The 23,134-nt window shown below is 39.9% G+C and overlaps 2 protein-coding genes across 2 annotated transcripts; both read left to right on the top strand.

Moving 5' to 3' along the window:
- Positions 1–15,416: 15,416 nt before the first annotated feature.
- Positions 15,417–16,347, top strand: LOC119649471 (mite allergen Der f 3-like). The gene has a single exon (XM_038051628.1). The coding sequence runs from the start codon at positions 15,454–15,456 to the stop codon at positions 16,285–16,287; it is 834 nt and encodes a 277-aa protein (XP_037907556.1). The 5' UTR covers positions 15,417–15,453; the 3' UTR covers positions 16,288–16,347.
- A 5,365-nt stretch (positions 16,348–21,712) lies between these two features.
- Positions 21,713–23,134, top strand: LOC119649472 (dihydropteridine reductase). Its single transcript, XM_038051629.1, has 5 exons — positions 21,713–22,017; positions 22,087–22,273; positions 22,371–22,520; positions 22,581–22,764; positions 22,822–23,134. The coding sequence occupies exons 1-5, from the start codon at positions 21,934–21,936 to the stop codon at positions 22,922–22,924; spliced, it is 708 nt and encodes a 235-aa protein (XP_037907557.1). The 5' UTR covers positions 21,713–21,933; the 3' UTR covers positions 22,925–23,134.

Here is a 23,134-nt window from a genome sequence, read left to right as displayed (position 1 = left end):
TGATGAATATCAGAATATTTAGGGGTGCCAACATAGACTCAAATCACTACTTCGAATAAAAACACTACCTCAAATTCGCTCTGACAGGTAAGAATAGACACTGAATCGACGATCCATAACAAAGTCCTCTGTAACACCTATAATCGTAACTATGTCTTGGAGATAAAGCATCGACAAATGAACTTGATAACTACCTGGAAAACGTTATCATTGGCACGGCCACAAATATCCAGGCGAAAAAAAGTGGTTTGATGATAATTGTAAGTATAGCAACCGACGGAAATAAGAACGGGAGCACGCGTGGAAACTTATCACCAACTCCGTAGAGCGGAAATGTGACTCCGGAGACAGGAAAAGGAAGCCTGCAAGAACCAACAGGTCTGCGAACTCGAGGAATAAACGATAATCGAACCAGACGCGGTAGCTCCCCAAATAAATCAGGCGGCTTGAAACCATGTACACCTCGATGCTCATCTCGCCGAAACATTGCATCGATGAGTTGCGTATTTTGATGAACTGCTCACCAACCACAATATGGGCGAGTTGGACGTGCTCCACAGCCAATATATCGGCTAGTTGCAGGTCCCACCAACTGAAGACGACACCGACGAAGAAATGCTGCCACCACCGGAAGAAGCAATCCGTGAAATTCTTTGAATTATAAGTCCCCAAAAGTCGAGGGAATTACAGCCGAACTGGGTGAAGTGGAACCGTTTCACATTACTTCGAGCTAACCGTCCAACTCTTTCACCTTCGAATCAGGGAGTTCATTTCCCAAATGAGAAGGAAGTGAAGGAACAGAATTGTTAAAATTGTTAGTTCAAGAAACCCCTTGCCATGCGATCTCTTCACCAGTCAAGCTCAATCTTCTTCGCAACAGCAAGAATCCAAATGTATGGCGCAATACGACTCCATCTGCCAGCGTTCCTCAGCTTCCCTGTGTCTAGATAAAATTTGTTGAATCCCATCACACCTTCTACAAGAAAGAAAAATATGTGATCGGTGTTGCCCATAATCCCATTGGTCAGGGAATCGTGCATTCCTCACTTTGTATAAGTAAGACTGAAAACCACTATGCCCGCCTAGAAGCTGCGCTTATAGGTGATTTTTCGTTCATTAGCAAGAAATGCAACAGGGATCAATGCGGCGGTATCTCTCTCTGTATTTGTACAAGGCACTTATGATACACCTCCTTTCCAAGAGCATCAGCCTATACCTTCACTCCATACAGCAGATTGGACTGCGTTGCACTCATCAAGAGACGTCCCCTTCCAGTGACAGAACCCCAAACGTTTGCATTGGCCTATTTATGGTCGAATTCCCTGTTGCAGCTTTGTCCGTTGTCGCTATGATTTGTTCGAAAAACTTATCTTCGAATCGAGCGTCAATTCAAGGTACTTAATCGTTGATTTCAACACCATAATCAACTTGCCAATCGACACTGCAGACAGAGTCTGAATAATCTTTTTAGTTAACATGAATTCTTCGACTTTTTCCAGGAAAAAGCTGAAACTATGAGCAGTCATCGATCCGTGTATGAGTCATAGTCGACGAAGCAGATGCCAACCATCTGCAATTCAATAGATAACAATGTCTGTAGTCCTTCCTGGAATAACATCCCATTAGATAAATAAATCCCCGACCTTCCTGGAATAATATCCCATTAGATAAATAATTCCCCGACCTTCCAGGAACATTATCACCATGGGTAATAAAAGTCTGAACCCATATAGTAATTAAGATCACAGATCATAGGGAAACATGTTTTGTATAGTTTCCCTGTGTTAAAGATAAGAACCATGGGTCACAAGGAAATATGTGTTGTATATTTCCCTGTCGACTCATTAGTAAATAAGACCTAGTATTTAAGGAGGTGTAGAAAACGGAGATCAGCAGTTCCTCGAGTACTACCAGAGCGTAAGCACTCTGGCCCTCGTGAATGAATAAAAAAGTATAAAACAAATATCGTTTCATTTGTTAACCCATCTGTTAACAGTTATTTGTTAACTGGCGCCCAACAAAGGATTTGAACCTATCCTATTCCTTGATTAATTTTTTCACGGCAAAGTTATAGCCTTATACCGAGAGAGTGTATAGTACATGTAATAATCGCGTCGAGTTGCACGGTGTTATAGCAGTGATAAGTGGCATTCTGGCGAGCAATTAGAGACAGTTAAGTGTTAGTTATAGTTACCTGTGAAAATACGTCGATGTTAATCCTGTAAGTAATTATTTTTTGTAAAACCTTGTAGCTAATATTATCTACTTTGCTCTTATTTCTCTATTCTCTTTTGAAATTTCGTAAACTTCGAAAAAATGTCACTGAGCGCAGATGCCATTACTGACCTTATAACCCGAATCACTACGGAGATTGTATCTAAAATGCAACTCGAAGTGCAAGGGCAAATCAATGCATTAGCCATTGAAAGTCAAAAGATTTCAGCGGAAGCAGATGCCGCTTTAGAAACGCGATTTCAGTATGCACTCCAATCGCAAAAAAATGAATTATCTTCCCAATTTCATTCTGCTATTCCTTCTAAAGAAGTAAAAAAGTACGAAGATGTACAAATTAATGACGCTATTCCATGTGAAATTTCGCTGGACGTTGTAAAAACCGTGCCAGAATTTTCAGGAATAACTGAGAAATACCCCTCTTGGCGACAATCGGCCAAAGCGGCTATTAAGCCTTATGAGAGATACGTTGGATCAAATCGATATTATCAAGCGATTGCAATTCTTCGTAATAAAATTACAGGAGCAGCCGACACTGTCTTGTCTTCCTTTGGCACTCCTTTGAATTTTGAAGCTATTCTAGTTAGACTTGACCATACGTATTGTGATAAAAGACCATTGCATCTCTTAGAGCAGGAACTTTCAACTCTTCGGCAGGGTAAATTATCTATAGTAAAGTATTACGATACCGTGGAAAAACAGCTCACTCTAATAACAAACAAAGCGTTAATGCAATATTCCGAGAACCAGGAAGCATTGCAACTGCTGAATGAAAAATACAGGAGCGACGCACTGCGTGTATTTGTATCTGGATTGAATCGCCCATTAAGCGATATACTGTTTTCCAGCAGACCCGTAGATCTTCCTAGTGCTTTAGCGTTGGCTCAAGAATTGGAAATGAACCAAGAAAGGTCAGCTTTTGCTAGTGCATTCGCTGAACGAAAAACTTTCAATCCAATGCCTCGCAAACATTTTCCACAGTACAAGGTAGAGTCCCAAACAAAGAAACAGATTTTACCTACTCCCGAGCCTATGGATATAGATCCATCATTTTCGAGATTCAATAATGTATCAAATTCTAAAAGAACTCAGAACAGGTATTCGACGACTCACCGACCAAATTTTAATACAAGTGGACCAAATAGAGTGTTCCACCAAAACCAAGTGACAAATTTTTCCCGACAAGGCAAACCTAAGAATAAAGAATCCGATAAAGACCATAAGAGATCACAACGTGCCAATTATAGTGCACAGAAATATGGATCAAAGTCAGCTCAGAATTATCTTAATGTTTCAGATGATGAACAACATTCAAATGTTACTGACCAACTTCATTTATTGAACACTAGCTCTCGACTACCTTTTATTGTGAAAACAGCAGCTAATGGAAAAAAGTTGAAGGTACTTATTGATACTGGAGCTGCAAAGAATTACATCAAAGAACTTTCATTTTTGAAATCTGTTAGACCGGTACAGAATCCATTTTATGTTTCATCAATTAATGGGTCAACCAAAATTTCAAAAAAATGCACCATTCACATTCTAGGACAGGAATCCGAATTTTTCATTCTACCGAACCTGGTTGACTTTGACGGAATATTGGGTTATTACTTCCTTAAGGAAATCAGCGCCACTGTTGATACAGGTTCAAGCTGCATCAGACACCAAAATGGCGTAGAACCTCTTTCCTTTATGGAGTGTGCTCAGGTAAATACCTTGAAGATGGATTATAGTAAAATTCCTGAAGAGGTTCGTTCGGAATTCAGATCAATCTTGAGATGTAATTCTAACGTTTTTGCTGATCCAAACGAAGCTCTACCATACAATACGGCAGTAGTGGCTACCATTAGAACTACGATTAGTGAACCCATTTATTGTCGAACATACCCATATCAAATGTCCGCAAAACAATTTGTTGAGAACGAAATTGACTCCATGTTACAAGCTGGTATCATACGCAAAAGCCGATCACCCTATAACAGCCCTGTATGGGTAGTGAATAAGAAAGGTCTCGACGAATCAGGAAATCAGAAACAACGGTTAGTTATCGACTTTCGTAAGCTGAACGATAAAACTATTTCTGATCGATACCCAATACCAGATATTTCAGTAATTCTAGCTAACCTTGGAAAGGCTAAATATTTCACTACTGTAGATTTGAAATCTGGATTTCATCAAATACTCTTAGCAGAGAAAGATCGTGAGAAAACAGCTTTTTCAGTCAACAATGGGAAGTATGAATTTTGCCGACTTCCATTTGGATTGAAAAATGCTCCTGCAATATTCCAAAGAGCAATTGATGATATATTACGTGGTGAAATAGGTGTACGTTGTCACGTTTATATCGATGATGTTATAATCTTCTCAGAAAATGCGGAAAAACACATTGAAGATATTGACATTATTTTAAAAAAATTGCTTGACGCTAATATGAAAATCGCAGTGGAAAAATCAACATTCTTTAAAAGCAGTATAGATTTTCTTGGTTTCACAGTATGTCAGGACGGACTGAAAACATCTGTTGATAAAGTTCAAGCAATTCTTCAGTATGAGGAGCCAACCACTTTGCGTTCCCTAAGATCGTTTTTAAGCCTGTCCGGCTACTATAGACGATTTATAAAAAACTACGCTTCAATTGCCAAACCGTTAACGGAAATGTTACGAGGTGATAATGGAAATATTGGCACCAACCAATCCAAAAATAGAAAAATAGCGTTGTCCTCAACGGCTAGAGAAGCTTTCAATAAATTAAAAAAAATCCTGGTATCTGAAGATGTAACCCTCCTTTTCCCGGATTTTAGAAAGCCATTCGAACTGACTACTGACGCATCTTCAGTAGCTATAGGCGCAGTTCTTTCACAGAACGGAAAACCAATTACTTTCATATCTCGCACCCTTAGTACTACTGAAGAAAATTATGCAACTAATGAACGGGAAATGTTGGCTATAGTATGGGCACTTCAAACGTTGCGGAACTACTTATATGGCGTTAGTGATCTCACAATATTTACCGATCACCAACCGCTTACATTCTCCATTTCCGACCGTAATCCAAACACAAAACTTAAACGTTGGAGAAGTTTCATTGAGGAATTTTCACCAAAAATTTTTTACAAACCTGGCAATAGTAATGTCGTAGCAGACGCTCTATCTCGTCAGTACATTCAACATCTCAGCAACGGTAATTCCACTGGGAGAACTTCCACAAACAGTGAAGTATCTTTTACTCAGTACATACGGACCGTGTATAAACCGATAAATATTTTCAGAAACCAAATATTTTTATCACCGGCAGAATCAACCGGAATAAAAACGACAGCACCGTTCGCCGGCTATCTCCGACACGATATTCAATTTAAGGATTTTCATTCATTATATATGGTTCTGAAAAATGTAATTAATTATAATATTGTAAACGGAATTTATTGTCCGCTTGATGTGTTCGGAAAAATCCAAAACGAATTAGTGGAACTATTTCCATCAGTCCGATTTAGGCACACTACTAAATTCGTTATTGATCTTCTCAATAGTAACGATCAAGTGGAAACCATAGCTATAGAGCATGAAAGAGCACACCGTTCAGCAAACGAGAACTACCAGCAAATTTTAGATAACTATTTCTTTCCCAAGCTTAGGCAGAAAATTAAGGCTTTCGTGGGAAAATGTGCTATTTGTGCGCAAGGAAAGTATGCAAGACATCCGAAGAAAGAGATGTTGACTCCTACTCCAATCCCCAACTACCCTGGTGAGATCTTGCACGTGGATATTTTTAACACAAATGGTCTTTACTTTATCACATGTATCGACAAGTTCTCTAAGTTTGCCATTGTAGAACGTATATCCTCTCGATGCATAGTCGATACAAAGAATGTTCTACTCAAGATTATTGGATTCTTTAAGAAACCAAGAATACTGGTTACTGACAATGAACCTTCATTCTGTTCTCAAACTATCGAATCTCTGATTAAAAACAAGTTCAACTTATCTCACTATACCGTACCTGCAATGCATAGCGTAAGTAATGGTCAAATAGAGAGATTCCATTCAACACTTGCTGAAATTTCGAGAACTTTGAATATGGAGAACCACACCGATGACACTGAGGAAATAATATTAACAGCCGCCATCAAATATAATGGTTCAATCCACTCCGTAATTAAAAGAAGACCTGTAGACGTCTTATTTTCCCTACCTGAAAAGGAAATTAAGGAAGTAAGATATCTCCTCCAGAAAGCTCAAGAGAAACAATGTCAAATCCAGAATAAGAAACGGGTATCCCGTGAATTCCACGCCGGTCAAGAAATATTTGTTAGAATAGACAAACGGCGAGGAACAAAACTGACTAGGAGATACGTAAAGAAGATTGTTCAAGAAGATTTAGGGACAACTGTATTAGTTGATGGCAAAAAGATTCACAAAGATAATATTCGATAAAAATCTTTTCGGATTACTAGTCTTCACCACAACCAACGCACGACTATTGGACTTCTCAACGGCTATGTATATACCTTTCCGGAAGGGTAACGTCGCGATTTACCAAGAATTTATTTATTTAATACACACCGTGAACCTAACCGAATTCGAAGTAATCGCAGAAAATATTCAGAACTTTGAAAAGCTATTTAAAGTTAAAGAAGAAAAAGCATCTCTTGAAGCTGATTTTAACGAAATTACGAAATTACTAAACTCCTTGCGATTCCACAAACAAAAAAGATCAATTGATTTCATAGGCTCTGCACTGAAATTTATTACTGGCACTCCTGATCATAGTGACTGGACAATACTTCAAGAAAAACAATCTAGATTGCTTATAGCGGAAAATCAACAAATTGAGACCAATACAGAACTCACTGCAAAAATTAACGAATTAATCACTCAAATTAATACGATTCAACGTAATTCCATTAGGGTGGAAAATTCTGCAAGATCCAGCCTATTTCAACTAATCTCAATAAGAAATGAAAGAGCAACAGGTCTATTAGATAATGTCGTCTACTCGGTTACTTTTACACGCTTAAACATTGTAAATCCTATTATTTTAACAAATTATGAAATAAGAGATTTGATTAATTCAAACGTTACTATTAGTCTAAATGATTTAATGACAGCCTCACAAGTTAAAGTCTATTCCGACGAAAGCATATTAAAATATTTAATTAAAATTCCAAAAATTGAGGAAATCTGTCCATTAGTAAAAGTTTCTCCCGTAGTTCATAATAATACTATTTTAAATCTGCTTCATCAGCATATCTCTACGTGTGAGTCAGGAAACCAAGCATTAAGAAATCGCAAAGAAGCCTTAAGTTTATCTATCTGGCAGAAGTATCCCTTCGACCACTGTTTAATGCAGATTTTCAGTAACGCCACAGCCACGTGCAACACCACGACAGCCCACCACATTTCACCAATTGTACAAATCGACGAGAATACAATACTCATCAATGACAACAATGCAAGGATCATCGAGAACGGTAGCGAGATGGCTACTAACGGAACTTTCCTCCTTATTCACTCGAATGACGTACACATAAATGGCACGCTATATCCAGTAACATCCAGGAAGCCGACAATGGAACCACAGACACCGAGCGTTTTCAACCTAAAGAATTTACAAAAGATCGATCAAATGACAGACCAGCTTGAAGCGAAAAAAAACAAGTAACTGGCTTGCAGCTGCTATTTTCGGATTTACAATGTTGACAATGACGGGATCAGTGTGCTACTGCAGGTACAAGCGCCGCGAGAATCATGAGGTCATCATATCCCCAGTCCAATTCAACAACGGCTAGAGAATGCAGCTCATCCTGAAAACCATCAATAGCAACTTGCAACAGATTCGGGACGAATCTGCTTAAGAGGGGGAGTAGTCATAGTCGACGAAGCAGATGCCAACCATCTGCAATTCAATAGATAACAATGTCTGTAGTCCTTCCTGGAATAACATCCCATTAGATAAATAAATCCCCGACCTTCCTGGAATAATATCCCATTAGATAAATAATTCCCCGACCTTCCAGGAACATTATCACCATGGGTAATAAAAGTCTGAACCCATATAGTAATTAAGATCACAGATCATAGGGAAACATGTTTTGTATAGTTTCCCTGTGTTAAAGATAAGAACCATGGGTCACAAGGAAATATGTGTTGTATATTTCCCTGTCGACTCATTAGTAAATAAGACCTAGTATTTAAGGAGGTGTAGAAAACGGAGATCAGCAGTTCCTCGAGTACTACCAGAGCGTAAGCACTCTGGCCCTCGTGAATGAATAAAAAAGTATAAAACAAATATCGTTTCATTTGTTAACCCATCTGTTAACAGTTATTTGTTAACTTATGCGTTCCATTAATATGCTAAGCCTGCTTTGCACCTGTTCAATAGTGCGTAAAATTCAGCTGTCATAGAGTGGTCGGTATGCAGACGACAGCTCAGAGTCACCTTTGTTTTTGCTGATCAGTGGAAGTCTTGAATGCACCGAACAGTAGGTGCAGCGGATGGTGAAACACCAGTTTATATATCTCTACCAGAATAAAATAATGTACTGTTCACTGTTCTTTACAAATCCACCCAAGTACTAACCCACAATGGAAGAACAACCTGAGATGTACAAACTGACTCCAACCAGATCAAGTATTGGTTAACGAAAAATAGTAATTTAGGGAAATACAACTTTGAAACCGTTGGGCATTTCTCCTATCTAGGGTCGAAATCCGGCGAGGAGAATCATCGGAACAAATTTTGGATATACTACTCCGTGGCCTTTGCAACATTGAAATCACTTAATAACCGAGTCACCTAACATCTAAATGAGTGAGGATTACACACACCGGAAAGTGTATGATGGCAACATTTATGGTAGAAGAAGAAGCCGTGGCAAACCATGCCTCAAATGGAGCAATGGCGTAGGCCAGGACGCTAAACAGCTGTTAGGGATATCGAATTGGTGGAAGACCACGATGCAAAACCGGGTTTTTGGGAGATCGTTACTAAGGCAGGCCTCACCCGGGTTTTTGTGTCATTACTGTTGATGATAGATCCTCTTTTCTAGCTTTATTCGCCTTACATTTGAAAGATTTCAGTCTGAGTGGATGAATAAGCTTGAAAAAATATAAAAGCAGATTATGCATGCAACTAATTGAAGGACCCATAATTGATAGAAAACTGTGACTTTGGGGGAACTTCTGAGAAAATAATTTAACTGAACTAACTTAAGCATTACCTCCTACCTATGTATACTAATACTAACCTGCGTTGAACAACTATTTTCTTTTAATGATAATTAAATTTATGAAAAATCAAAATTTCATAGATACAGGCAATTAGGATTCATATTTCTGGAACAATGCAATCTCTCAATTGATAGCGCTGCCCAGGTGACTTGAACCATTGTAAATTTCATTTTTATCGCGTTGAGCAGCTATAGTAGATGTATAAGTAACTGGATCTGAGACAACTAGTTTGCACGGATGTATAGTTGGAGTGTAACATTTGCTGGATTATTACTTTTTGGTTCAACAGGGGGGAATCTTCCTAGCAGGAGTAACATCAGCGATTTTCTAGAACAGCGCCTGCAGGAAGTACCAGTTGGGAATGGATATCAAGCGGAACTTTGGGATATTCCTTACCAAGCGGAACTGGTTGCAGAAAAAAGATTTTGCGGAGGAGCAATAATCCACCCTCGTTGGGTACTCACTGCAGCTCACTGCGTTATTGGTGTAGATTGGAGGCGATTTATGCACGTGTATTATCAATTAACCGATCGAAATGATCCCCGCAGAATTGCTTTTTCTAAGCGAGTAATTGACGTTATTACTCATAAACGTAAAGTGTACGACATTGCTTTAGTTAAATTGAATGAAACCATCAATTTGTCGGAAACAGCGGTCTTACCCGCACGTTTAGCGGAACCTAGGAATTACGCTGGACGTCAGGCTATTTTCAGTGGATGGGGTGCACAGTCTTTCCGTCCACCTTTAGTTCCTCGATTTCTGCAATTTGTAAGGATGCAGATATTAAACAGAAAAGTTTGCTCGGAATATTTTGAGTCGAAGAAGCATTCTAGGGCATTCATTTGTGCTAGAATTTTGCCACAGGATGCGAGAGTCTGTGTAGGGGACTCAGGTGGGCCTTTGGTTCTGAAAAATACCCTCGATCTTATTGGTATTTTTTCCTTTGGGAGAATCAATTGTAGGGATCCGAGACCAGCTATGTTTGTGAATGTTCCATACTTTCGGAAATGGATTCAGAGGAATATTGCATCCAATACATAATAAAAATTAGTACCCAGCACAGACTGATTGACCGTTTCTTTCATCTCCACTTCACAACAGTAAACTGTATATTGTTACCATTATTTAAATATATTTTTTTCAATTAGCAATAGCTTTCACCTACAGTCGTAGCGTTAATGGAATAAACGTGATGAAGCTATGGACAAACCCAGAGCAATTGATTTGTCTTTGTTAATTAAAAATTGAAATATTATATTTGTATCTTAAATAAATTAGAAGGCAAATTTGTGGAAAATGGTGACGCATCTCGTAAGTCCACCGGCGTTGAGGTCCTAATTGCAATAAAAGGCGCACTCCCCGCTGAACTCGTCTTCTTCTCCTCTGCTTTCCTTTTGGCTGTGTTGCTCTTTATGTCTCCCCGCCCAACTTGCTTTCTTTCAATTTTCCATCGTTTTCCGCACAGAGAAAATCTAATCTGTTGCAGATTTGCCTGAAGTGAAGCTTCTTTGGTATGGGCCGATGAAAGCGAGATGACAGGATAGCGGAGAATGTCTTCTAGATGGTACTTAGAAACGTGATATCTCCCTTTTTATGTATGGAACAGATAGTGCCTCGTTGCCGGTCGACAGGCATTGATTCGCTCTCCCACACCTTGAGCATTCATTGATGAACCACATGTAGTTAGTCACCTTCATAGTTAACCAGTTTGGCTGTAATTCTATCGGCTCCTGGCGACTTATTGTTTTTAAGCTGATGAATTGTACAGACTGTTTCTTTTATACTTGGTGGTAGCAGCATTTGTCCGTCGTCTTCAGTTGGCGGGACCGAGATGTATAAGGCTTCATCCTCTTGATTTGTTGGTAAAACTCGCGCGCCTGGTGCGGTTGCTCCCTGTACTTTCCGTTCGACGGAGTTCAGTATGCAGAATTCTTCTTCATTCATCGTCGAACCAGCCGCTCCGACTTTTCTTGCGGCTGGGGCCAAGTATGTTTGTGACCGTATCAATGATAACGTTCTTCAGGTGGTTGTTAACATAATTTGTTGATGCTTCATCTCCAGGACATCTGTTAGCTGCGGTTATTGTGGCATCCATTCGATGGCTCCAGTATTCATTCTCACCTGTTGTAAGTGAATTGCTGGACCTCGGCGCAAAACCGGGGTGTCTGGAATTCCTTATTAAGGCACGCCTAGACCGGATACCGGTTGTTACACCGTTAATGATGATGAATCCAGTGATACGAGTCTACGTAAAGCAAAAATGGAACAATACAATTTTTGGTCATTAACTTAATGATTACATGTAGCTTGCGCTGCCAATGAAAAAGATACACAATCCTTTGGCCATTGTTGCAGCGCCCACTAAGATCATGCCCTCCCATCGCGTGTCCGAGCAATTTATTACTAAATCTTCCCTCGCTATTCAGGTCGGCCATCACGGTTACAATGTCTTCTTCAGGAAGCCTTTCTTGGATTGCGTGTAATTTCTAAATTAGAAATCTCCCTTTGTGCGTAGGATAATAAGAATAATCTTTAACCTGTACCGCCGTCAAGTTTTTATCAGAAACCCCCCACGTCAAATACTACTAGCACTCCCTTGATTACAAAAGAGTATGTAGAGCCGCTTGAAGGCCTAGAATGTCGAGCTATATAACCGAAATTGTCGCTCAAGTGAGGAAAGCGGGGTACCCTCGATACTGTTGTTGAGGAGCGTACTCGCATATCACAAATCAATCAAAAATCGTTTTCAATAGCCATACGTTGTAGTCTTGGAGTCAGTTCCTATCCGAGGCGCTATTGATGTTTCCGTAGGAAGATATCACAAATGGACAGATATATAGACAGTAACCCGATTTAAATAAAATTACTTTGAAACAAGTCGGAAACCGGAAGCTCGACGCTTCACGTATAAAAGATTTTGTTGATTTTTAATTTTAATTCGACGAGAACATTATGTTTTTCAAATTTTTTAGTTGGACAGTTTCTGAGAATGAGTTCTTGAGGTAATTCACCCCTTTCGGACCCCTGCACTCAAAAATAATAACTGCCTCGGGAACTTCAGATGACTATATTCGGTGGAAAATATTTTGCATCTCTCTTTTAGGTGTAGGCGAGGGGCGGGGGCAGACAGATAAACAGAAGGAATATAAACAAGGCCGAGATTTTGACAGAAGAGGCAATTTGGGAAACCAGATCCTGACTAGAAAGTGTTTGCCGAGCATAAAACGGAGGTAGTTCTAACCACTAACTAAGGAAGCCAACGTAGATGAAGAATTGATACACACTTGCAACCAACCAATATTGTCCAAAAATTAAACTCCAAACCACATCTTGAAAATTTAGCAACAAAAGCACTCGGAATTACATTAATGGCGAAAATGCTACTTATCTCCAGAGTTGTTAGCTTGATTTTGCTTTATGCAGCTCCTGTCTGGGCCCGGCAGTGGAACATAAAGAGAATAGGAAAAATATTGCACGCCAATACCAATTAAGTACATCACCAAGCAGCATTTGTAAAAGCAGGCGTGCCCCCTCCCCCCTTGGCGAAAGCACTTGTACGAGGCAATCAGTAATAAGATTCGGTTAGACAACACTGAACTAACACAACGGTAAAAAAAACGGAACAAGTGCCGTAAGAGGATGATAGTATCACCTCCAGATCGTCTATGATATACCGTGGAATCCCGATAAGTCGTAATTCGATTGTTCGTATTTCCGGCTAATTCGTACAAATTTGTCGACTCCCGTGTTAATTTTCTTTATTTCTTACTTCCGATAATTTGCAACCCCGATAATTCGTAGCAAACCATCAATTTCTTGACAATACGAACTGTCTGGATTCTACTACAATTGGATGTGACGATCAACGCCACGAGGCAGCACGTGCGGTGTCCGTCTGTCTGTCTGTCCGTCACACGCATTTTTCTCGGAGACGGTTATAGCGATTGACATCAAATTTGGTAGAAAGGTGGGAACTGTGAACGCTCACGCATACAGTGAATTACATCCTTTTACGTCGAATTTAAGGGGGGGGGGGTCCCCATACATGCAAAAGGGGGGTGTAAATTTTTTTTTCATCAAATATAGTCATGTCATGATCAAATTAAAGGTCTCGATTAGTAGTTTCCAAAGCCGATCTTTGACATTCGTTGGAAGGGTGGGGAGCGTGGGGGTTGAAAGTGATAAGTTCATTAAGGGGGCCATTCTCAGAAACTACCAAACCGAAAAATCTGGAAAAAATCAGGAGGCTGCCACTATATGGTGCCTGGGCTCCGAAATACCTTCCATGCCGATATCTGTTTAAATAAAGTTAATAATAGTATATTACCACAATTTTTTGTAATTGGTTAGAAACCCCCCTTAAGTTCATCCTAGTACCATGAAATTTGATGATCTTACCAAGTTTGGTGGAAATAGCACTATTACTAACAAAGTTATAATACCTCAAATTTGTTGCTTCTTTGAAAATTGAAGACTATGAATGTCAATATCACCCGAAAGTGGATACTCTCACATAATGTATGGATATATTACGTGCTACGTACTAAGAAATACACAAAACCTTTCGTGCCTGAAGCGTCCAGCTTCCGGTTTCCCGACTTGTTTTAAAAATAATGGCTGCTTATATACCTATCTGCTTGTTACAAACCAGTGTGTGGGTATAGTATGTCAACCATATCACACCTATCACTCAGCTCCCCCTCAACTTTCCGAGAATCTTGGACTCTCTCTCTCTGTAACACCAGGGTGACCCACTTAACGGTATCCAAGAATTCTGTCGCATGGTCTACGTCTTAAAGGATGACGCATGCGCAAACGGAGCTCTTTATTTGTTATTGTACCACTCCACCAGAGTATCTCAAATAGATGAAACAGGCACGCCAGCTTGCCATATTATCCACAAGAGGTAGAACAACATCGGATGTTATACGATTGAGAATCGATGCAAAATGCTCCCTCCACCTTTTTAGCTGCTATTCATCATGAAAAAGAAACCTACCGCTAAAGTCCCTCACAGAATCATCGGAAGGATTACGACCACTTGCAATTCTTTCGTAATGTGGAATGTATATGGTGGAAAAATCATGGTTACCTGCTTCTGCATCCCTCACTAACTACGCTTTACTTCTCGTACATTTTCACAGTAACCAGCTTCGTTCTCCCCCGCTTACCGAAATCAACACACTACAAAGCTCTTTATGTTCATCGATTCGCCTCCACGCTTCCGCACTAAATCCGGTCATGTGACATCCTTTTGAAAAGTGGCCGACAAAGAAAAGGCAATTTTGATAGTACCCATTGCTCATCAATAATTTCCGGAAGGTTATCCACAGTTTGTGTCGTTTGCGCAGCAAAAAAGTCTTCTCATTGCTGAATGACGGACAGACATCAAAGAGGAGCCGTATTGACTCTGGGGAGCCAACACATTGTTCCCATGCGAGCACACGGAGTATGACACTTAAGCGCAATGCGTGTATTCCCCCTGGCTCCACTATGTGTGAAATTTCCTGTGGTAGGTAGCATTACACAATTACGATGAACGCGTTTTACGACAAGCAGGGAATACTTTGAGTGTATTTTTAACCCCAGCTCAATCCATCATGGAAAAACCACTCCAGTACCCTACTAGGAAACAAAATTACCAACGCCATACATTGCTATAATTTTAGATAGCCTAGATCGTACTGTACGTACATGGAACTCCAAAGAGCAAATTAATTAGAGCGATACACCAAGAAGAGGTAGAGAAGGAACGTTCTCTGACTAAGCAGTGCATATACCAGCAGCGATAGCATCCTCACATAGTTTGCTTTTAAATAAATACGAAATTAATGAGGCAAATAAACACAAACAATTATATGATTGGGGGTTTTCCAGCTACAACTGATTAAATAGTCATGTTGGAACAGTTCTATTATAATTGCAATATAACGCTTGGAAAATTGTGACCCGTGAGTCAACCAGCTGCAGTCGTTACCTTAGTTCGTTGAGATGAAGTCCATTCCAATTTTATACGCAGCTTTTGTAATAAATGTTGTCCATATAGGGATGGCACTATCCAAAAAATCCTCTAGAGTTTGCGGTTCCATCCAAGATGAGACGTTCAACTACTTCCCACTGGATGCAATTTTCCCGAGAATTGTAAGCGGCATGCGAGCCAACCTTGATGATTTTTCGTACCAAGCGCTAATTACTATCAAACGGAAATACTGCGGAGGAGCTATCATACACCCGCGTTGGGTTATCACTGCAGCCCACTGTGTGAAAGAAATGAAAACGTATAGAATGAAGGTGTATTATAACATTTTAGATAGACGCGATCCTTACCGATTTACTTACTGCAGACGAGTGCGTGATGCGTTTTCACATGAGAATAAACATTACGACGTTGGTTTAATTAAACTGAAGAGAACCATAACGAAAGCGCATGAAATGGAACTGCAACCCGTTCGTTTAGGGTACCTTGGCGACATAGTTGGACGAAAGGCTGTTCTTTCCGGGTGGGGCACAACTTCAGGTGAAGACCTTGTAAAGTCACGATACTTGCAATACATGACGATGGAAGTCACAGATACGGAAACGTGTATGAAATATTTCGGGAAATTGGTCAAGACCAATCAGATTATTTGCGCCAAACCTATTTATCAGAATGCAAGCGTATGCTTCGGAGATTCTGGAGGACCATTGGTTCTATCAGGAACAAAGGACTTGATTGGAGTATTGAGTCTTGGCGATAGAACTTGTAAAAGTAGAGCTACAGGCTTTTTAAACGCATCTCATGTCAAATCCTGGGTGGAATCTAAAATAGCACCCGATCAAATATAACTTTTAATGATAAGATAAGATGTATTTATCATTATAAAAATGTCCTACATATGTACTATGTCTGATGCGTTTTTATGATCGTTTTTTATGATGTGCATTTCAAGGTGATATGAATCAATATGATTACCGTCTTTTCCAACCCCCATTAAAAAGGAAAATATTCTCACTGAACAAGAAGAGATAAGGCGCTTTAGAGAGCAGCTAAGGTGAGATCTATTTAAAAAACAACAGAACTGAAAACTGAGACCATCAAAAAAGTGTCCTTGTTACCGCATACCTTGTTCTATGTTAGATACTCCGTAAAAACTTTCTCGTCATAGCTTTTTGAGTTCCACTGTCTTTTTCTGATTTTCCGCATTGTGTTTCGTGCATCTCTCATTTTTCCCTAAACTTTGTAGAGAACTAGCTCGCCATCCCTAAACTTACCGGGATAACCTACGTAAAGGAGAGTAAAAAGGGGTTTTAGGCGAATTAATACTAAACGGTTAACTAAGCCGCCCATAAAAGGGCCAAATAATAAGAAGAAGAGATGCCCCATCTTAATGAAAGCGAGACCTATTTAACACTTCTACCGTCTTAGAAGAAGAAGACAGCATTCGATGCCGATCTCAAAGAGCTCACTCTGGCGGTTTGGCGTACCAACCACAGCCAGCAGGAAACTCCCACACGGGGAGAGTCTGTCTCCAGAAGACTACTTCGGTTCCCGTGCTGCAAGATCATATTTCGGGTCTGGTACCAATTGAGTTTCCTTCGAAAAATAAGGTCCATTATTGTACTCGTTCTTCTCAAACGAAGATTGTCGAAATTGTAGCGTCTAGAATATACGGGTCTAGAGTAAAAATTATGTGTGGGCCCTATTATCCTGTTTTCTACTGACGTTTCTATTCTTTTTCACCTACCTCTTTAAGCATAGAATATATAGACCAGACGTTTTTCGCAGATTTTGTGGAACGACCTCATTCACTATTCCGCAGAAGCGACTAACATAGGTTGAACTGCGGCTTAGCATTTTATTTGCGCATTGTGAACGCAAATCGTAGCTCAGGTAGCTACGTTCCACTGTATGCCTTTCCTTTTGCCTTTTTAACAGAGGCCTTCAGTTCCTGTAGCTCGAACTAACTTACCGGCCCTTTATGAAGACTCGTTGATCTTATCCTTAAGTTCAACTTAGAAAAAAAAGTTGAATGCAACTTATAATTTCCCATCTTTTCTATATCATATATTTCTTAAAAACTAATTCTTGAGCATCTGACTCGAGATGAATCTTATTTTTAGGAACGATTTGACTGTCTGACAAAGTCATAAAGGGTAACAAAATAAGACTTCGATTGTATCATTTGTTTAATAACTCGGCCAAATCTCTACACTCCACTATCATCTCGTGGATATAGCGCCATAGAATTTTCTAACCTCCGAAAGCATTCCCAAAGCAGCTTTGCCCATTTGATATCCTACAGTCCTTTTAAACGGCAAAAAAATGTGACCCTTCTATATACCCCTTTTCCTGGAGATAGTGGCCTGTCTATCTACAAACTGGCGATCGCCCTTAAATTTTCGTAAGATATCCACGTAGGAAAGGCCACATTTCATAAGGAGAGCATCCGATCTGGGTTTCTTTCTACAATACTTCAGCTCCGCTTGACGATTATTCATCCTTGCTCCTTTGAACTACTTAGCTTTAATGGGAAGGCCAGTGAAACAGGTTTGGACAGCTTTCTGTGCTGCCTCGGCTTTTTTTCACTTCGACTCTTGATCACTTTTCACACTTTCGGATTTAAATATTCGCCTCTTTTGTGTAGATTTTTGACTTCTTGCCAGCGACTACTGGGGTCCTGTGTAAACAGCCTTTGACAAAAATCTTTAAAGGGTTATTCTAGTATTGATAGACCAGTTGCTTACTCCAAACTACAATTTTATTTTATTGTGTTTATATATATTTCGGGAGCAACTTACCCCCTTAATCAGTACAAAGCTATTCTAATGTTAAACGCGTAACATAAGGTATGATTGTAAAACTTTTAAAAAAGCATACTGTAAAAGCTATCGACTTAAAATTTTCAACGTTTCGTTATAGATTCCTCAAATTAAAATCATTATTACAAAAAATAAAAAGGCAAAATGACAACCACAGTCTTTAGGGAGTATCGCAGGGATAGTGCTCCGGTTTTCCAAGTGAGCTGTAATCAATCCAACAAAAATATTTTTTTCATTTTGATGAAAATCTACTGGACTCACCTAAATTTGACCGTAAATTTTAAACATAGTGTACTCGATTTTTGTCGATGTTTCATTACGCCTGTGAGTTGGAGCTTAAGAATACACTCAGAGTCTTTTCTGCTTGTGGTAAGAGGCGACTAAAAGGATTGGAAGTTTGTGCGCTAGCAAACAGCAAATTTTGAAATTGTATTGCTACTGAAAGTTCTACAACGCATCGGATAGGTACTGACCTCACGACCTTTGGCTATCGAAAACGGACTATGATTGAATCCTGGAATGTGCGCACGGTACGAGTGTATCGAGGATCTCCAAAATGCTCGCTTTCTCCAACTCAAGTGAGAATTCCAACGATATAGTTTGGACTTTCTGGGCCTAAGCGAACTAAAATGGTCGAACTTTGGACGGTTCTCCAATCCTCCTTGCGGCAATGTGCTTTTTGACGCTAAAAAGCCAAGTATTAGCAGATGCAAATTCAGTGCCGAGTTGCTTCTAACCGTTACCGCAAAGCGCGCTCTTTTGATTTGGGAGCCGGTTTCTGGCAGACTTCTAACTGCAAGATTCCGGTCCCGGTTAGGGAGCATCACAATTATATGTTACAATGCTATGCACCGTCGCAAGGTTCCGATATAGTAGAGAAGGATGCGTTCTACGACCAATTTTTTTTTATGATGATGCAGAAGCTCAGGGATGCCCTTTGATGCTATAAAGCTATAGAACAGCCTTAGCGGGGAGGAAGGAAGTTAGGGATTGGAATGGAGAAGGAGTTGAGCTTGAAAGAAGTGGCCACGTACTCCTTGAATAAATATCTGTATGTTGTAGTCAGACGGGAAGACAGAAATTGGTAGTCTATTTCACATTTGTATAGTTCGAGATAAGAAGGATTCGTGGTATTTCACGCTAGCACTGAGCCTTAGAGAATGGGGATGAGGACGGCTACTTAGCCAGGTGATGCGTTTGGGAGAGGCTCTACAAGGGTTAAGGCCTGATATTTCCAAGATAGTTAGAGTTGGACCACCAACGAAATCAATGTTCTCAGTCTGACGGGTCATCGCACTCTCCCTATCTGCATTGTGTGGAGGGGCGGGGGGTGAATGCGGTTGTTGCCGGAAGGCGAGCCATGGCGCGTAGGTATGGTTAACGTGCTATGTAACACCAAGGGGTAAATGGCTAGTATGTATTTTATTGGGAAAAAATCTCTCACTTTTCTAAATTTAATATTTTTGTCTAACTTTAGATGCGTTACATTAGATTAGATTCGTTGGACCTTTCTCTGTGCTACCCTGCGCACCAAAGAATCATGTATTGAAAAAGTTTCTCCTGTATATGAACCGTTTGACACGCGCTTCGAAATACGCTTTTAAAATTAAAACGAAAATAGATATCAACATAATATTTTGCACAGTTATTCCTCAAGGTATTATCTAAAAATACGTAGGAGAAAAAAATTGAAAAAATTATTTAACAGTAGAATAACCCCTTAAGAGGCCGAATTATACTTTTTTCTGAACTTTAAACCCACAGAGGATATCAAGTATGGCTTTCATTTCCCTTAATTGCTCCTCTGGCCTTTTTATTCTTATCTCTAAGCAGTGGGTTTCATCATTATTTTTCTCTAATGTGTAAACATATTCTACCCGTTGATACCCTGTAGTGAATCCACGCATATATATTTATAAAAATAATATAAACCAGAATACTGAAAAGCTTAATGGAAAACCTTATATTATTAATAATATCACCGCCTGGTGGACTCGCTACCCACTTATTTTTACAACAAAGGATTTGTGAAAAGATTACAGGATGACTTTACTCACTTAACTTGAAGGATCGATCTTCCAATCCCCTGAGTGGGATGAAGTCAGACCAACGGGTCGACGAATGGAAGTTGAAGACAATAACATGAGAATTTTCTCTATCAGCCATTTGTCCTTTCCATTTATCGAGCAGATGGCATTGTGCTGGAGAGCTCTTTGTTAGGACGGAGGGATTTAAGTATGAATCAGAACGACATGTTTACCACTCGAGCTTATAAAAATCTGATAATGAAAGAGCAGATGTCATGACATGAATATATCCGGTTGACCGATATGAACTGCAGAGGGTACTCGATAGTTTTGCTTGCAACATGTATTGTGACCGGCAAATTCTAACTGGTAACCACATACTACACAATAAACCGAACGTGTTGTTCGTTGACAAGACGGGTCGCTCCGCGTATATTATTGAAGAAGATGAATTATGAACCACTGTCTCGGGAAATCAAAGAAATTTGGTATCTTGAGAGGATGTTTGTAGTTCCCCATAATATTTTCAGCTGCAGCTGTTGTACCTATATCCCTGCTATTCTCTAGTTGCTCTGAGAGTCTTACAGTCTGATTCAAACCATGCATAAGTACACCATTCTGCCTACGTGTCCGATGTTGGGGGAGTTCTCGACCGATTTTTTCGTTAACCTACTACCGCCACCAAAGCCTCTCTGTTCCTTGTATGTAGGTGATCATCTTTCACCGCATTTGGAAGAACAACATAACTGGAGGGGATGTAAGGCAGTATTATTCCCAGCGCGGAATACCATCAAACCCTAGTTACGCAAAACCTCGTTGATAGTGTGAGAAACTGTATTTTCAAATTCTTCAGTCATTTTAAAAAGTTCGCAGCTCAAGTATCTATTATTTATTAGTTGGAATTTTTCATCGAAAAATTCGTTGTTTTTGAAAGTGGTCGCATCGTTATGACACGCTCGAATTTCCTAAATTTGTTATTTCCCCGTTACCTGGTCCATACAATTTTATGCGGTGGTGTTGAGCAGGGCTTTAGACGATCCTTCTTCAAGGACAAAAAATTGCATTTAGTTTAGTTTAGAACGAAAGGACAGATCAGCCAAATCGGGGATGGCCCTGTAGTTATGAAACGCACTTTAGGTTTGAATTTTGCCTAAGATTTGGTTTTCCTTTTTAGTTACAGAGTAAACCTTAAAATGCTTAAATGCTGCTAATAATTACACATTAACACAAATCTCTCACAGAATGGTGTGCCCATGAAATTCATTTATATGCTCTAAAATTTTATACCCACACATAAATTAACAGTGTATGGACAACTTCGCGTCCCACACTCAACTAATTGAAAAGCTCATTTTCGCAAAGTTCCGGGACAGCTATCGAAAGCAACGAGTGGTGACAGCGGAGAGCCAACAGGTATTTCAGTCAACGTTCTCCATCCAACTTTCGGAGTTGTTTGTGAGATTCTTTCGTGGGTCGTGCTTGTTCTCCGTGTCGTGCGGCCGTGAAAGTCATCGTCTGGAATTCTTGGCTACAACCGGTTTGTGAAACGGTGAACCACTTTTTCACAGTGCATTTGCCATTGAGTTTAAGTTGAGCAAAATCATTCATACGTTGACTTTCATAAGAATCGCGAGGTGAATTCATCATGTCGGCTGGAAAAATTCTCGTTTATGGAGGCCGGGGCGCCCTCGGAGCCGCTTGCGTATCACATTTCAAAGCCAATAATTGGGTAAGTGTCCTGTTGAAGTACTGTTGCTCCCTGATAGGATCTTAAAGAAAATTCTGTTCCAAAACGTAGTGGGTAGGAAGCATTGATTTAGTGGCAAACGAGCAGGCTGACGTGAGTTTCGTGGTGGGCCGCGACGGTACTTGGGTAGATCAGGAAACTGAAGTCCTATCGAAAGTTGGAGAAGTCCTTAAGGATCAAAAAGTCGATGCCATCATTTGTGTGGCAGGCGGTTGGGCTGGAGGAAATGCTCAGAAAGGTAAGGTTAAAGACGGTCTTTGCATTAAAATTCAAAAGAAAGATTTCAAATACTAAGATGTTAGTATCAAGCAAATACAACTAAAAACATTCTTTAGACCTAGCAAAGAATGCTGATTTGATGTGGAAACAGAGCGTTTGGACTTCATCGATTTCTGCAACAATTGCGGCAAATTATCTCAAGGACGGAGGTGTCTTGACGTTAACTGGCGCCAAACCAGCTTTAGGGGGAACCCCAGGAATGATCGGTGAGTCAGTGTTAGGTTTATCCCAATCACATCAATAACAAGCTACGTATTGTCAATTAGGTTATGGAATGGCCAAAGCTGCAGTGCATCAACTAACAAAATCACTTGCCGGCAAGGACTCCGGCCTCCCAAAAGACTCTCTGGTCGTAGCAATCCTCCCGGTCACGCTTGATACTCCAATGAATCGCAAATGGATGCCTAATGCGGACTTTTCTACGTGGACACCCCTCTCATTCGTAGCAGAGTAAGATGAATAAATTAACATTTCGTTTTATTTTATTTCTGATTCATTTTTTTTAAGAACATTCACCAACTGGATTAAGGGACAAGATCGACCGAAGAGTGGATCTCTGTTGCAACTCGTTACAAAAGACTCGACCACAAGTTTAACGCCGGCCGAATAAAGAAGTAAACAAGTTGACGGCGTCGATACAATGCTCGAACGGGTATCAACGATCGAAAGTAGATTTAAAGCATTCCAACTCTCATGTCGCATTCGAGATCTGACCATACGAGGTTACTGTTGCTACATAAGTAAGTTTATTTGATGGTGCTTCTTGCAGAAGAAAAAAACTCTTGACAAATAAAATGTAATTTATATGTTGTACTGGCAA

The sequence above is a fragment of the Hermetia illucens genome, chromosome 2 (assembly GCF_905115235.1).
Source record: "Hermetia illucens chromosome 2, iHerIll2.2.curated.20191125, whole genome shotgun sequence".
Classification (NCBI taxonomy): domain Eukaryota; kingdom Metazoa; phylum Arthropoda; class Insecta; order Diptera; family Stratiomyidae; genus Hermetia; species Hermetia illucens.
This window is presented reverse-complemented; position numbering and strand designations above follow the sequence as displayed.

Excerpts from the sequence above, each read along its gene's own strand:
- LOC119649471 (XM_038051628.1), top strand. The coding sequence starts at position 15,454 with ATGAAGTCCATTCCAATTTTATACGCAGCTTTTGTAATAAATGTTGTC.
- LOC119649472 (XM_038051629.1), top strand. The coding sequence starts at position 21,934 with ATGTCGGCTGGAAAAATTCTCGTTTATGGAGGCCGGGGCGCCCTCGGA. Across the intron at positions 22,274-22,370 it reads TGGAGGAAATGCTCAGAAAG|ACCTAGCAAAGAATGCTGAT; the intron begins GTAAGGTTAAAG and ends AACATTCTTTAG. Across the intron at positions 22,521-22,580 it reads GGGAACCCCAGGAATGATCG|GTTATGGAATGGCCAAAGCT; the intron begins GTGAGTCAGTGT and ends ATTGTCAATTAG.